The sequence below is a fragment of the Natrix helvetica genome (assembly GCF_964273705.1).
Source record: "Natrix helvetica genome assembly, chromosome: 13".
Classification (NCBI taxonomy): domain Eukaryota; kingdom Metazoa; phylum Chordata; class Lepidosauria; order Squamata; family Natricidae; genus Natrix; species Natrix helvetica.
Genome location: NC_138557.1, coordinates 9067638 through 9083585, shown reverse-complemented (window position 1 = coordinate 9083585; position 15948 = coordinate 9067638). Strand labels below are relative to the sequence as shown.

At 45.0% G+C, this 15948-nt stretch overlaps 2 protein-coding genes across 2 annotated transcripts in view; both read right to left on the bottom strand.

The window, feature by feature from the left end:
• The window catches only part of ABCA3 (ATP binding cassette subfamily A member 3), a 392707-nt gene that overhangs the window by 281240 nt on the left and 95519 nt on the right, over positions 1-15948 (bottom strand). The window lies entirely within an intron of this gene.
• Positions 1746-11073, bottom strand: METTL26 (methyltransferase like 26). Its single transcript, XM_081965953.1, has 6 exons — positions 10632-11073; positions 9245-9407; positions 7380-7439; positions 4782-4849; positions 4123-4201; positions 1746-3484 (listed from the first exon to the last, which is right to left on the bottom strand). The coding sequence occupies exons 1-6, from the start codon at positions 10832-10834 to the stop codon at positions 3437-3439; spliced, it is 621 nt and encodes a 206-aa protein (XP_081822079.1). The 5' UTR covers positions 10835-11073; the 3' UTR covers positions 1746-3436.

Here is a 15948-nt window from a genome sequence, read left to right as displayed (position 1 = left end):
CCCTCCCCACTCCAGGGGAAGGATACTGTAAAATCCCCATTCCCTCCCCACTCCAGGGGAAGGATACTGCAAAATCCCCATTCCCTCCCCACTCCAGGGGCCAGTCAGAGGTGGTATTTGCAGGTTCTCCGAACTACTCAAAATTTCCGCTACTGGTTCTCCCCAACCTGTCAGAAGCTGCTGAATTTCACCCCTGCTTATATTGTTATAGAAACCAAGCATTGGGTGCACGTTGCTAAGCAAAACAGTTGTGAGCTTTGCCCTCCGTTTTACTACTTTTCTTGCCCCATTTGTTAAGCAAATCACTGCCGTTGTTGCGTCAGCGACACAGTTGTTCAGTGAATCTAGCTTCCCCCGTGGACTTTGCTTGTCCGAAGGGGGTCATGAGACACACACACCCCCGGTGATCACGTGACACTGCAGCCATCATAAATGGGCCAAGGTGGGCCAAGGTGTCTACATTTTGACCACGGGGAGACGTGTAACGGTCCTAAGTGTCTTTTTTTTTCCAGTGCCATGGTAACTTTGGTCACTAAATGAACTGTCGTAAGTCGAGGACTAGCTGCACAAGGCTTGTGAAGGGACGTGGTTTAATGTGCTGGGTGAAAACAATCAATAAAGGGAAATTCTGCATTTCCCATCTTCAGCCCAGGCCAGCTCTATTTATTTTAAAAAATATTTTCCTGCCACAATCCGAACTCTTCTCCTGACAAGGGCTGCCTAGCGCTTGGATCAGACTTCCATCTGATTTTGCGTGAGCTGTAACTTATCCGCAACCACTAGCCCTCCCCCCCCCCTGTTGCACATCCTTCTCAGCTGCTCTGATATTTTGTGAAATTGAGACTCGTTATTAAACCAACAAGCCAAGTTTCTTCTCAATCTTAGGAGCTTTTTAAAAATCCTTTCGGGATGGCGAATTCTTCCTTTAAGACAAACTCCTCACTGTTCTTGAGGACTAGCTTCCTAGCCTGGGCGGGCAATTTAAAGGCGGAAAATAAATAAATAAATAATGGCCATGGGATGCTAAGATGCTGCCATGTACCGCAAGGTAGGGGGGTGTCCGTCCGTCCGTCCCCGTCCAACCGCCCGTCCATTGGAACTTCAGAATCAGGTCATAAGTAACTTTTTTTTTTGGGGGGGGGGATCTGTCCTAACTCTGAAAGGTTGCTAAGTGACAGATTATAAATTGAGGACTATGTAAACTATGATGCGGTGACTCAGTGGCTAAGACCCTGAGCTTGTCGATCAGAAAGGGCGGCAGTTCAGTGGTTCGAATCCCTGGCGCCGCGTAACGGAGTGAGCTCCCGTGACTTGCAGTTCGAAAGCACGTAAAAAATGCAAGTAGGAAAATAGGAACCACCTTTGGTGGGAAGGGAACAGCGTTCCGTGCACCTTAGGCGTTGAGTCCTGCCGGCCACATGACCACGGAGACGCCTTCAGACAGCGCTGGCTCTTCGGCTTTGAAACGGAGATGAGCACCGCCCCCTAGAGTCGGGAACGACTAGCACATGTGCGAGGGGAAACTTTACCTATGTAAATTGAGGAGGGAGGGAACGTGTTTTTCTTCACATTTTTCAGGCTGTTTTACCGTTTCCTTGCAGTCCTTTGGAGGAGACCCATCCAGGTTTTAACCAGGACTGGCCCTGCTTAGCTTCTGAAACCAGACAAACCTTATCCAATACTGCCCCCTAGTGACACACTATCAGATTGTGAACTAGAAAAAACACCAAGTGATATTTGTGTAGTTATGCCGAAACGTAATTATTTATTTGCACCCAAATGCAACACAGATTATGTAAGCTGCTGTTATCCTGATTCTTAGCTAAGGCTCTTTTTTGAGTGTTCTCACATCATCCAAATAAGAATGAAAGAAACATGGATATGCCACATGTCACCACTAGAGGAAGATAGTATTCTACATACAAATTAGAGAGACAGGGATTTAATTTTCTTCTCCTGGACATAGAAAAAAACCATAATCTCTCTCTTCTCTTAAAAAGAAAAAAAATGAAAACATTTGAAGAGAGGTTGCAAGAAAAAAAAATTAAAAACCGCCTATCAGCTTAATTAAAGGTAACTCTGATCTGCCTAGAGACATGTGAAAAGCACTGGATTGCAAACAATTCACCCAAGCAGTTCGTTATGAGAGCAAAGAAAGTTTGTAAGTTATCACCCCTGACAGGGTGTGAAGAGGTGTGCAATTCACCAGGTTCAAAATCAACCCAACCAATTTCTCATTCCTGCAGAAAACGGGGACAGTGGAGCTGGCAGCAGATTCAGACAGTGAGGAGGTTGGGGGGACGGACGGACATGGGCCAGTCCTGGAGTCTGGGGGAGGCTTGGATGAGGGCTCTGTATCGGAGGCAGAGAGGGGGCCAAAAAAGATGGTATATTTTCAACCGGAGAGAGGGAGCTTACAAGCGTTTTGTCTCCCCTTCCACTCAAACATCAAAACTTTTAGTAATTTAGCAGGAAAAAAATAAATGATGTCCCAGGCTTCTTAAAGCCGTAATGTCCAACTCAAGCAACTTTTAAGATTTCTGGACTTCAACTCTCAGAATTCTGCTGGCTGGGGAATTCTGTGAGTTGAAGTCCGCAAGTCTTAAAGTTTGCCCTGTCTTGAAGTGTTATTCCTAAATTCTCATTCCTCTCCTCATAGCCCTTCTCCAAAGCCGCAACCTCAACCACAACCAGCAAAATGGCTCATTTCACCTCCCAAGCCCAACCCTCGTGTATTAACCAGGATTTGTGGCTTGCCGTGTTATCCCAATCAAAACCCACGCAGATATTTGATATTATCTTGATATTTGAAATCCCAGGATTTCAAACCTTGGTTACATGGTGCAGCGTTCTGAATCCACCGAGCAGGGGCTGTTATGGAGGACCAACAAGCTGGCAGGCAGAGGTTCAGTTTTGTTAACTGAGTTTGCTTAATGTACCCTGGAAACATACCCTGTTTCTGAGGCTTGAAGGAGTGCCTCTAAATTTGTGATGTGAGGGACACAACCTAGAAGCTAAAAGTGATTCTGAAGCATTATGTCCAAGGTAGATAGATGTATGATAGCTACACCAATCAAATCATTGCATGTACAACAGTGGTCCACGAATTCTCCCTTGTCCATCAATGCAAGCATCTAGCCCCCAACCCTAAAGAGACATGAACAGCCTCTCTCTCCACCAGAAAAAGTCAAGATCAACATGACCCACCATCTCTGTTGGACCACAATTCTTCCGCCAAGTTTCCTTCCCCAGCTATGAATTGATTATGGCGCTTGGTCCCACCACCCCGTAAGGACTTCCTCGTGGATGTGTCAAGAAGGAAGAGCTCAGCAGGAGAGAAGCAGAAGAAATCCTGCAGAAGGGGAGAAGAAGACCTCCGCCGCGTCTTGAAGTGGTCCATGAAGTTCCCGCGCGGAGACTTTAAAGTCCGGCGACTTTAGCGTTTGCGAAAAATGAGGCACTTGTTGTTTGCCGGCATGTCGACCTGGAAGCAGAAACAGTTGTGGCTATTCTGGACAATAAAATGGTAATAGATGCCAGGCTGGAAGAGAATGTCTCCTCAGGTTGACGTACCAGGAGGGGTCACCAGTCCAAAGAATTTAGCCAGGGAAAGGATTGGTCAGAGGATGGGAAAGAAGCTCAGCTTATTTTTAGGGAAAAAGTAAACTCAAAATAGCAAATTGGAGGAGGCACATCTGTTGCCAGGTGAAATTGTCAGTAGAAATTGGGCTGCACGGGGGGGGGGGAGTCATTCAGGCAGGGATGTGTGCAGGGGTTGGTCAAAATAATCAAGGGGGCGGCAGTATGGAGACGTCAATCACGCCGTCACGGCTGCCATCTTGACTTTGGGACATTCCCTGCCTGTCCAGATGAAAACTAACATTGTAGAACTAATACTGAAACAGTAAAACCTGAGCTAAGGCGAAAACTAAAACCGTAAAGCTAACATTGTAAATCTGAAGCAAAACAAAAAGTGTACAATCTGAAGCAAAATTAAAAACCGAAGCAAAACTAAGACTTAAAACAGGAAAGCTGAAGCTGAATGTAAAACTGCAGCCTAAGTTAAAAGCGTTCCTTTTCCAGTTGTAAACAGAATGGGAGACCTTTCCCAATTCAGCCTACCATGTTTTCCAACTGCATCCCGTTGGCCTCAGCAAGCTGTTGCAGAACAGCGGTGTCCCTGAGTCCCCAAGCTGGATTGCTGATAGAGGAAGGGAGGAAGGAAGGAAAACAGAAAGAGGAGACGAAGGAGAAGAATGAAAACAAAAAGAGAAGGAGAAGAAGGAAGGAAGGAAAACAGAAAGAAGAAGGAAGCAGAGGAAGGAAGGAAAATGGAAAGAGGAGAGGAAGAGAGGGAGGGAGGGAAAGAAGGAGAACAGAAAGAGAAGAAGGAGAAGAAGGAAAGGAAGGAAAACAGAAAGAGAAGAAGAAGGAGAAGAAGGAGACGAAGAAGGAAGCAGAGGAAGGAAAGGAGGAGAGGGAGGAGAAAGAGGAGATGAAGGAGGGAGGGAAAGAAGGAAGGAAAGAAAACAGAAAGAGGAGAAGGAAGGATGGAGAGAGGAAAAGAAGGAAGGAAAGCAAACAGAAAGAGGAGAAGAAGGGAAGGAAGGAAGAAGGGAAGGAAGATCATTAGCCTATTAAAAAAATAATTCTGCAACCTAAAACAATTTCTTCATAGTTGTAAAGTCATCTTTACTTTTTTGCATTACCCCTCCCCCTACACCCCCCCTCACTTCTACTCCTCCCACCCCACTCCCCTGGCCAAGCTTTGCGTTGCTCACCTCCGCCTCAACCTGTAGTCAAAATCCACGTTGCTCTGTGGAGTGATGAAACCATTCACCGCGTAGGGCTGTCGAACACGGAAGCAAAAACAACAAGGAGACCATTGGTTAGATAAAGTCATCTTTCTTTCCCAGCAAAGTGGGGAGTCTTTTTTTTTTTTCCCAAGAAGTTTTATTGGTTTTTTTAAAACATTTATGCGGAAAAGGGTAAGTGGAATGGTTACAAATTTTGGCAGTTGCAAGTGTGGCAGACGCCCCCTCCCTCCAGACTCCTAGGTTACATCAAAATATCAAACCTTAATACATAATCATAAAAAATCAGCATATTAATTCTAGAAAAAATAATTTTCAATCAGTTTATATAGTTATAATATATAGTCTAGTTATAAATTCATTATTACTTTCGGTCTGTTTATAACATTGTGGTTTTCTTATTTATTTTTGTGATCTGAGCATTCTTGGTGTTGCCCCTTCACCCCCCGCTGGCAGAGCTCCGGCCCCTCCCGTGTCCTGTATGGCCGTTGTAGTGTCTTCTGTTTTTTCTAGGTTCGCTTTATTTTTTTCCATAAAGGCCTGTGCCTCTATGGGTGTGTTGATTCTGATTCTTGTCTCCTCCCAGAATATCAGCATACCTTCAGGCATCAACCATCTAAACCACACCCCCTTCTGGTATAGTTTATTCGCCAATTGCGAATAGCTTTTCCTTTTTTCCCTAATTTTTTTGGGAATCTGCTTCAGAATGGTTATCTCCCTGTCGTGGTATGTCAGTGTTTGCCCCCTTTGTACACCCAGAATTTCATCTCTTGTGGTTTTCCTAAGGAATTTAATATGAACCTCCCTGGGTACATTATGTGTTCTGGCATATGCTGAATTCACTCTATAGGCTAGGTCTATCTCCCATTCCATCTGCTGTTTATCTTTGTGTATGTATTCAGCTAAAATATTAGTCATAATGTCCCTTATATTTTCCCCATCTGCTTCTATTACATTTTGAAATCTAAGATAAAAGGACATTCTCTCAAACTCTGTTTTCATTTGTTGAATGTCGAGTTCTTTGTTCCCCTTCTGTAAAGCCTCTACCCCCCCTTTCGCCTCCGCCACCCCACCCTCCACAAGGTCCAGTCTCTGTGAGTTCTTAAAAATTTGGGCTTGATTCTCTTTAATTTCATCTTTCATTTCCCTTAACTGTTTCTTAATTTCCTTCTGGCCCTGTAAAATTTGTTGTAGCATTTGTTGAAAGTCTATCTCTGTAGTCTTGGGTTGCATCAGTTCTGTTATCTTTAACTGTGTAGCTGAACTAGACGTTGCAGACGTTGGGGCAGAAGTAGCAAAGCCAGGCTTTCCAGGAGGTGGTCTTTTTGGAGACATGGTTTATGAAGCGAGGAGATCAGTCAGAGTAGAAACTGGGCAGCTGGAGAAGTAGAGCAGGCAGGCGAATTCAGAAGGCAGAGGATCCAAACAGGTGGGAGTTTCTTTAGTCACTCTAGCGATAGATGAAAGTTTTTTCTCCAAAGAGTTCAGAAAATAACAATCCACAAGAGATTCCTCTGGGTGACACGGAGACAAAGACCGGAAGCCTGAATTTTAAAGGTGGAGTCAGGTTTCACAGTTCATGAAGACAACGGAAGTGTGCCATCTTGCCCTGCCAGCTTTGGGCTCAGAGGCATAATAAAATTTTAAAAGTTCAGAAAATTCTCAGTTCACCCATAAGTTCTGGAGCTAAGTCCAATGAAAGTCACTTTTATGGGGGTGAGGCATCATTAGTTGGCTCTCCCAAAAGTGGGGAGTCTTTGCCCCTACAGAGAGCACCTATGCCCTCCAGAGTCTAAAGAACACATAGAAGCAAGGAATTTGATTTAAATTAATTAATGAAGGACAAGGCAGAAGGCCAAACTCCAAGCTCCTTGCATTAACCTTGGGTGGAAGAGGAGTAGCTAATCTCCCTCAGATTTCATTTTCCTGGGCTCCAAGATCTTCGCAGATGGGGACTGCAGCCAAGAAATCAAAAGAGGCTTGCTCCTGGGGAGGAAAGCTATGGCAAAGCTAGACAGCATACTAAAAAGCAGAGACATCACCCTGCCAACAAAAGTTCTTATAGTCACGGCTATGGTTTTCCCAGTTGCAATGGATGGCTGTGAAGGTTGGACCATAAGGAAGGCTGAGCGCCAAAGAATGGAGGCCTTTGAACTCTGGTCCTGGAGAAGACTCCTACGAGTCCCTGCAAGATGATCCAACCAGTCAGTCCTAGAGGAGATCAACCCTGACTGCTCTTTAGAAGGCCAGATCCTGAAGAGGAAACTCAAAGACTTTGGCCACCTAATGAGAAGGAAGGACTCCCTGGAGAAGAGCCTCATGCTGGGAATGATGGAGGGCAAAAGAAGAAGGTCACGAGAGAGAAGGAGGGGGCTGGATGGAGTCACCGAAGCAGTCGGCATGAGCTTCAATGGACTCCGGAGAATGGTAGAGGGCCGGAAGGTCTGGAGGAATGTTATCCATGAGGTCGTGATGGGTCGGACGTGACTTCGCAACTAACAACAACAACAATCTCCCTCTGCTTTTTGATGACTCAACTTATAGCATCCCAGAGCAAACACTTACTCCGTAGGTAATCATCACTGCTTTGGGTTTGAGTAGTTTTCCGGCTCCCTGGAACAAGCCCTGGAGAAACAGAAGCCAGGAGGGGAAGAGAGGAGAAGAAGCTATCAGTCCTGGAAAAAACGTCAACTAGGATCACAACATAAATACGACATTGTTCAAAGCAAAACACTTAATCCAGCGAGTCTTTGACTTACGACCATAACTGGGACCAGAACTTGGTGATGATTGCGTTCAATTTTACAATGTGTTTTTTTTTTTTGCTGTGGTCGTTAAGTTTGCCGTTGCCGCCTTCCTAGAGTTGAGGGGGTGAGGCAAGGTTCACCCGTCTGATTTTTGTGCCCAAAGCGGGATTAGAATTCACAGTCTCCTAGTGATTGGCCCAAAGTCACCCAGCCTTCTTTCATGTTTAAGGTAAAGGTTCCATTACACATAAGTGCTAGTCGTTCCTGACTCTAGGGGGTGGTGCTCATCTCCGTTTCAAAGCCGAAGAGCCAGCGCTGTCTGAAGACGTCTCCGTGGTCATGTGGCCGGCATGACTCAACGCCAAAGGCGCACGGAACGCTGTTCCCTTCCCACCAAAGGTGGTTCCTATTTTTCTACTTGCATTTTTTACATACTTTCCAACTGCTAGGTTGGCAGAAGCTGGGACAAATCACGGGAGCTCACTCCGTTACGTGGCGCTAGGGATTCGAACCGCCGAACTGCTTACCTTTCTGATCGACAAGCTCAGCGTCTTAGCCCCTGAGCCACCCCATCCTAGAATTCAATCTCCTAGTGATTGGTCCAAAATCGCCCAGCTGATTTTCGTGCCTAAGTTGGGACTAGAACTCACCATCTCCCAGTTTCTAGCCTGGCGCCTTCACTGGGACACCAAACTTCCCCACAATTAAGTTGGTTAAAACAAAGCTTCAGCGTACATTAAAGTGTGAGAAGAGAGACCCATTAATCCATGTGTCAAAAACTCACAGGTCTGGTACACTTTTCTCTTAGCACCTAATGAGGCAAACTACAGCTTGTGAAAGCAACTGCCTTCAAATAGAATTTGCTCGTCGGAAAAAGTGCTACAAGATTTCTGGGTGGGTTTTTTGTTTTTGTTTTGCCATTCATATATATTCCACACCGTATATCGGATATTAATATAACCGAGCGAGTCCAGAGGTATTTCACAAGAAGAGTCCTCCGCTCCTCTACTCACAACAGAATACCTTATGCCACCAGGCTTGAAATTTTGGGCTTGGACAATCTGGAATTATCCCGCCTATGGTCTGACTTAAGCGTAGTACACAAAATTATCCGCTACAACATCCTACCTGTCAATGACTACTTCAGCTTCAACCGCAATAATACACGGGAAAACAATAGATAGAAACTCAAGGTAAACCGTTCCAAACTCGATTGCAGAAAACACGACTTCAGCAACAGAGGGGTCAACGCCTGGAATGCTCTACCTGACTCCGTTGTTACATCCTCAAACCCCCATAACGTTAAACTTAGACTTACCCCATTCATAAGAGATCTGTAAGGTAAGGGGCAAGCATAAGCGCACCAGCGTACCTCCTGCCCCTCACCTCCTGTCTCCATTTATTCGTACCCATTTACTGTTGTCATACATATGTTTCTACTTATACCTGTTATCTTTTACACGTTTGACAAACTAAATAAATAAATAACTGAATAAATAAGTAAATAAATAAGTAAATAAATGAACAACTAAATAAGTAAGTAAATAAATCAATAAATTCCATGTTGCAGTCGACAGAGCTGGAGATCCCCAAAGTGAAACCACCTGAAGCCCAGCCTAAATCCCAGCGAGACAAAAGGGATTTAACGGCTGAGCAATCTTTGAAAAGTCTCGATTCTCCCACCTGGGTGCACTTCATCTCTGAGATGTGGATCATGTTGATGTTGACGATGAGATCCAAAGAATCTGGACGCAGGCCTCCCCAGGTCTCCCAGCTCTGAGAGGAGTCCAGGTAGATGGGCGCCTTGACATTTGAGAGGTGGAGCGTTTGGATAAAGGCTGAGATGCTAATGAAGACAAAGAGAAAGGAGAATCTGTTGGTCATCCTAGAATAGAATAACAGAGCTGGGAAGGCACCTTGGAGGTCTTCTAGTCCACCCCCCCCCCCACCCTGCTTAGGCAGGAAACCCTACACCACTTTAGACAAATGGTTACCCAACTGCTTCTTAAAATCGTCCGGTGTTGGAGCATTCACAACTTCTGCAGCCAAAAGATTTGGGGGGGAGAGGGGGGGGCGGGATGAGCCATGTTGGCGCAGTGAGTGCAGTATTGTAGGCTTCTTCTGCTGACTGCCTCCTGACTGCAATTTGGCAGTTCAAATCTCACCAGGCTCAAGGTTGACTCAGCCTTCCATCCTTCCGTAAAATGAGTAACCAGTAAAACCAGTAAAATGAGGACCCAGATTGTTGGGGGTGGGGGAGGGTGGACAGGCTGACTCTATACGGTTAGAGAGGGCTGCAAAACACTGTGAAGCGGGATATAAGCCTAAGTGCTATTACTCCCTCCCTCCCAGTGGTTAGAATGCAGTATTGCAAGCTCACTCTGCCCACTGCCATGAGTTCGATTCTCACAGGCTCAAGATTGACTCAGCCTTCCATCCTTCCGAGGTGGGCAAAATGAGGACCCAGATTGTTGGGGGGCAAATAGGCTGACTCTGTAAACCGCTTAGAGGGGGCTGTAAAAGCACTTTGAAGCAGTATATGTCTAAGTGCTATTGCTATTCGCCCCCTCCTCACCGAAATTTGGGGAAGAGAAGAGAGCAGAAGTGAATGGAAGAGAAAGGACGAGAAGGGAATGGAAATAAAGAGAAAAGAAGGGAAGGGAGGAGAGGAGAGGAGGGAAGGAAAGGAAGAGAAGAGAAAGGTAGGGAAGAGAAGTGAATGGAAGAGAAAAGAAGGGAAGGGAGGAGAGGAGGAAAGGAAGAGAAGGAAGGGAAGAGAAGAGAAAGGAACGGAAGGGAAAGGAAGAGAAAAGAAGGGAAGGGAGTAGAGGAGAGAAGGAACGGAAGAGAAGAGAAAGGAAGGGAAAGGAAAGGAAGGGAAAAGAAGGGAAGGGAGGAGAGGAGAGAAGGAAAGGAAGAGAAGAGAAAGGAAGGGAAGAGAAAGAAAGGGAAGGCCTTGTGTTGCCTCCAAGGGGAAGACAGCCCACCAGCGTAGGCAGGGGAAGCCGAGAGGGGCTTCTCCCACCCTGCCTAACCCCCCACCCACCTCTCCAAGCCCTCCCCTCTCTACCTGGCCAGGGCCTGGGGATCCACCTCGGAAGGCTGCCACTCCAGGTTGGGCAGCGCTTGGGCGAAATGCGCCGCGTGCAGCCCGCAGCCCGAGGCCACCTCCAGCACCTGCAGGCGGTGCCCGGTGCCCACGTAAGCCCGCAGGACGGCCAGGATGGGCTCCTTGTTGCGATCGGCCGCCGAGCCCGAGCCCTGCCTGCTCATGGCTGGCGGGAGAAGCCCCCTTCCCGCGGCCCCTCTTGGCTTCGCCCTGGCTTGGGGGAGCCAGCAGGCAGCCCAACCCAGCCGGGATCGGGCGCAGGAGGCGCGCAGGAGGAAGGCTGGAGAAGCCGGGGCCACCAGCCTGCCTGGGTGGGCGAAGGATGCCAGCCACGGACCAGCAGCCCTTCTGCCCACCTTCCCTTCCCTTGCCCTTGCAACCGACCAATGCCAAAGCAGGAAAGACTACGTTTCCCAGAAGGCAGTGGGGCGAGGGCTGGTTGGGATTGGCTGGATCTGAAGGGGCGTGGCCTGCCCTTCAAGTTTCTCCAGGGCGGGGCGGGGGGGGAGTGGAAGAAATGCCACCCACCCACCCATTGCGCCCTCATCTGTGCCATGGGGGGCTCACTTTACCAATATTTCCAGTTTTTCCTTTTAAAAAAACAAAAAAAAAGCCCAGTGCTGAGCCAGGTTGCAACAATGGGAGCATGGGACTCAGAAGCCAAGGCGCTAGTCCTCAGGAGGCGTTGGCATGCTTTGCCCGCAGCCGGGAGGCTTGTTCTAACGGAAGCGGTCCATGAAGGCTGCAGGAGAGCCTTTTCCTGGCAATTTTTTTTGTCTTGAAATAAATAATAATTAAAAAATAAAAACAAATAAACAAAAAAAGAGGGGTGCCGGAGCACCAAGGAAAGCAGCATGGCATTTGCACGCTTTTGCAAGGGAAGCCCCCCCTCCCCCCCGGAGGCAAGGGAACGCGTGGGAAAGCGGGAAACTAGTGCATTGCGCTGTGCAAAGAAGGAAGATTTTGCAAAAGATTTTGCAAATATTTGCAACCAAAACAAACAAACAACAATAAAAAAAAACAAAAAGAGCTTGTGCGCCGCCCGGGAATCGAACCCGGGTCGCAAGAATGGGAATCTTGCATGATACCACTACACCAGCGGCGCGCCTGGGAAACCCGTTTTGTTCAAAATCCTTTTGAAATTCGCGAGCGGCCTTTCCTTCCCTCGTGCAATTCTTCAACAGAAACCAGCCGCGATGCCCCGCAGTTTGGGGGGGAAAAGGCAGGGATGAATTTTTGCAAAGCGTCAAATGACATGAGATTAAGGCTGCATTATTTCGTCCCTGAGCTCTTGAAGAGGAGGGGAATCCCAGAAATCCCCAGCAGACAGTTGGGAGCAGAATTGTCTACCACTTGTAGACACTTGTCTGAAATAGTATATAGGTTCTCCTGCTTGAGCAGGGGGCTGGACTAGAAGACCTCCAAGGTCCCTTCCAACTTCTATTCTATTTTATATTCTATTCTATATTGTATCCTATTCTCTATTCTCTATTCTCTATTATCTATTCTATTCTATTTTCTATTTTCTATTCTATTTTCTATTCTTTCTATTCTATTCTATGTTCTATATTATATTCTATTTTATATTCTATTCTATATTATATTATATTCTCTATTCTATTCTATGTTCTATTTTCTGTTCTATTTTCTATTCTTTCTATTCTATTCTATTCTGTTCTATATTCTATTCTATTCTATTCTATTCTAATCTATTCTATTCTATTTTATATTCTTTCTATTCTATTCTGTTCTCTATTCTATTCTATGTTCTATATTCTATTCTATTTTACATTCTATTCTATTCTATTCTATTCTATATTCTATTTTGTTCTATTCTATATTCTATTTTATTCTATTCTATATTGTATTCTATGTTTTATATTCCATTCTATTTTATATTCTATTCTATACTATGTTCTATATTCTATTCTGTTTTATACTATTCAATTCTATTTTATTCTATATTCTATTCTGTGTTCTATTCTTCATTCCAGTATTCTATTCTCTATTCTCTATTTTATGCTATATTCTATTCTATTCTACTGTTACTTTATCCTATTCTGTCCTGTCCTTCCTTGCAGTGGCTAAGCACGCTGCCTGGGGAACCATTGCAATTCTGCTCCCAACTGCGGTTGTGAAGTCGAGGTCTATCTGTAACAATGATTTTAGAAGGCTTGTGTTTGTGTGAGCTCTTTGGAGCTCATCTTCTCTTGTGGGGTGAAGCAGAAGGAAGAGGGACAAATTCAAGCAGAGCCTGTCCATTCGCCCGGGATAATCTTCCAGCATATTCTTCTCACCTATGACCCAGACATTAAATCCATTTGTAGGTCAATCCTTAACTTAAGCAAGATCGGTTTGCAGCAGGGCATGGACTTTGCACACCCGGAGGGTGTATTTTAAGGACGAAAACACTACGGATCTCTCTCCCAGGGAAACATTTTCAAACACGTATCTGGTATATTTATTTATTTATTGTGAAGGGAACATACACTCTGGAGTGGTGGCTGTGTTACAGTTTTGGAATGGAGTTACAATGTTTCCTTGGTACTGAAATGGCTTTTATATGTTTATCAACCTAAGAATTCATTTCTGTCTTTCTTTTTAAGCTAACTTGATTCATATTATTCCCCACAGTCAATGCAGGAGTGAAATCAAATCCCTGCAGTATTGCTGCTTAGAAACTGGAAGTGCAAAGATATTAATCACTAAGGACAGCTTTTCCCCCCCTTCCTTCTTTCTTTCCTTTTTTCCCTTCCCTCCTTTTCTTTTCTTTCCCTCCTCCCTCCCTCCCTCCCTTCCATTCCTTCCTTTCTTTTTCTTTCCTTTCTTTATCTTTCTCCCTCCCTCGCTTTCTCTTTTCTTTCCCTCCTCCCTCCCTCCCTTTCATTCCTTCCTTCCCTTTCTCCCTTCTTTCTCTTTCTCTTTTCTTTCTTCTTTCCTTTCTTTCTTCCTCCCTCCCTTTCTCTTTTCCTTCCCGTTCCTTCCTTCCCTTTTCCCCTTTCTTGCTTTTTGTAGTTTCTGTGTGTTTTTATCTTCTTTGTAAAACCTTTAATAAAGCCTGTTTGTTTTTTAAATGACTACTTTGGTTTTTTAAAAAAAAGCATGGGAGAAGAAAGGGCCTTGCTTTCACTCTCCAGCTTTAAAATGTCTTGACTCTACAGAGAGATGAAAGATCGGTGATCGAAAAATTGAAGGTCCCTTTGCATCCAATATGAGCTTCTGCAAAATGAAGAAAGCAGCTGCTTTACTAGAAGGAGGGGGCACTAGCCAGCTGCAAGGAGAAATTTAAACTTTCCCCAAAAGTAGTTTTTTTTACTACTATTATTATTATTATTTAGATTTTTATCCCACCTTTATTATTTTTATAAAATTATTTCTACATTTATATTTACTTAAATTTTTTTTAATTATAAAAAGCATACCTAATGCCCCTTGTTCCTATTTTCCCCACAGAAACTATATGTGGGTTGGCATGAGAGAGAGGACCTAGGTACTTGCGGGATCGCATCCTACCGCACACTTCCCTGCGACCGATTCGCTGTCACAGGGAGGGACTCCTCCGGATGCCGTCCACTAAGCAATGCCAATGGGCGGCACCTAGGAGTAGAGCCTTCTCTGTGATGGGCCCAACCCTCTGTAATGACCTCCCCCCCCCCCCCCCCGATATCAGAACCACCACCGACTTTCCCTCCTTTCGACGAAAACTGAAGACTCACCTGTTCCGTTTAGCCGGCCTGGACCATTCATAACCTTATTATACCTCCTGGCAGATATATTTTAACTGGGTAATTTTAATTGGGTATTTTTTAGGGTTGTTGAAATATTGCTTTTATCTACTTTACTTTGTACAGTGTCGTATTGCCTCCTCTTCTATGTTTTTTATGTTTGTATGTTTATATTCCATTTTATCTGTTTTATTTGACTGTACACCGCCCCAAGTCCCTTTGGGGAGAGGGGGCGGTATAAAAATCGAAATAAAGGTAAAGGTAAAGGTAAGAGAGAGAGAAGGACTGACCCAAAGTCACCCAGCTGGTTTTCATGCCAAAGGCGGGGACCAGAATTCACCATCTGCTTTCTAGGCGAACACCTTCACCATTGCACCATCCTGCCTTTCTAAGAACTCTCGAGGTCCGTGATGGAGAACCTATGGGACAGGTGCCCAAAGTGCGGCCTTGCCTATTTATCTTCCAGGTTTCTAGTGCACATGCATGCATGACGATCGGCTGTCGTCACGAGCGCATACGTTCAAGGACCCAGAGGTTCAGCTTTTCCAGAGTATGGCCCTGACGAAGGAGTGAATGCGCGTGCGCTTTTCCGGGCGACCTTTTTGGCACTTGGCGCTGAAAAAGTTCACCATCGCTTCTCTAGGTTCTTCTCTTATAACTGAAGAGGAGTGAATTTAGGTTTCCTGTCGACTTTGCTTGCAAGAAGGTTGCAAAAGACAGGACCCCGGGGGCGTGGGGGAAGGGAAACTGCAGCCGTCAAAAAACAATGGCTACCAACCTTGTCTTCCATTGAGGACCTGGACACTGCACGAGTCAAAAAGAGGGACCCCTCACATTCTGGACATAAATTGTTTCAACTCCTACCCTCAAAACGACGCTATAGGGTACTGCACATCAGAACAACTAGACAGTTTCCCCCCCCCCGAACGCCATCACTCTGCTAAACAACTAATTCCCTCACCACTGTCAAAATATTTACTAAGGTTGCATTAACTATAACTATTAGTCTTCTCATCGTTCCTATCTCCCATCATCTCCCACTTATGACCGCATGACTGTAACTTTGTTGCTTGTACCCTTACGATAGATAGATAGATAGATGATAGAGAGAGAGATAGATAGATAGATAGATAGATAGATAGATATAGATGATAGATAGATAGATAGATATAGATGATAGATGATAGATAGATAGATAGATGATAGATAGATAGATGATTGATAGATAGATGATTGATAGATAGATGATAGATAGATAGATAGATAGATAGATGATAGAGAGATAGATAGATAGATAGATAGATAGATAGATAGATAGATATAGATGATAGATAGATAGATAGATATAGATGATAGATGATAGATAGATAGATAGATAGATAGATAGATAGATAGATAGATAGATAGATAGGGGGACTGATGGCTCAAGGGCTAAGACACTGAACTTGTTGATCAGAAAGTTCAGCGGTTTGAATCCCTAGCGGAGGGAGCTCCCGTTACTTGTCCCAGCTTCTGCCAACCTAAAAGTTCAAAAACACGTTAAAAAAATGCCT

Coding starts and splice junctions, on each gene's coding strand:
- METTL26 (XM_081965953.1), bottom strand. CDS start 10,834: ATGAGCAGGCAGGGCTCGGGCTCGGCGGCCGATCGCAACAAGGAGCCC. Junction 7,440..9,244: donor CAGAGATGAAGTGCACCCAG/GTGGGAGAATCG, acceptor CTGTTTCTCCAG/GGCTTGTTCCAGGGAGCCGG. Junction 3,485..4,122: donor GGATGCAGTTGGAAAACATG/GTAGGCTGAATT, acceptor TTCTGCTTCCAG/GTCGACATGCCGGCAAACAA.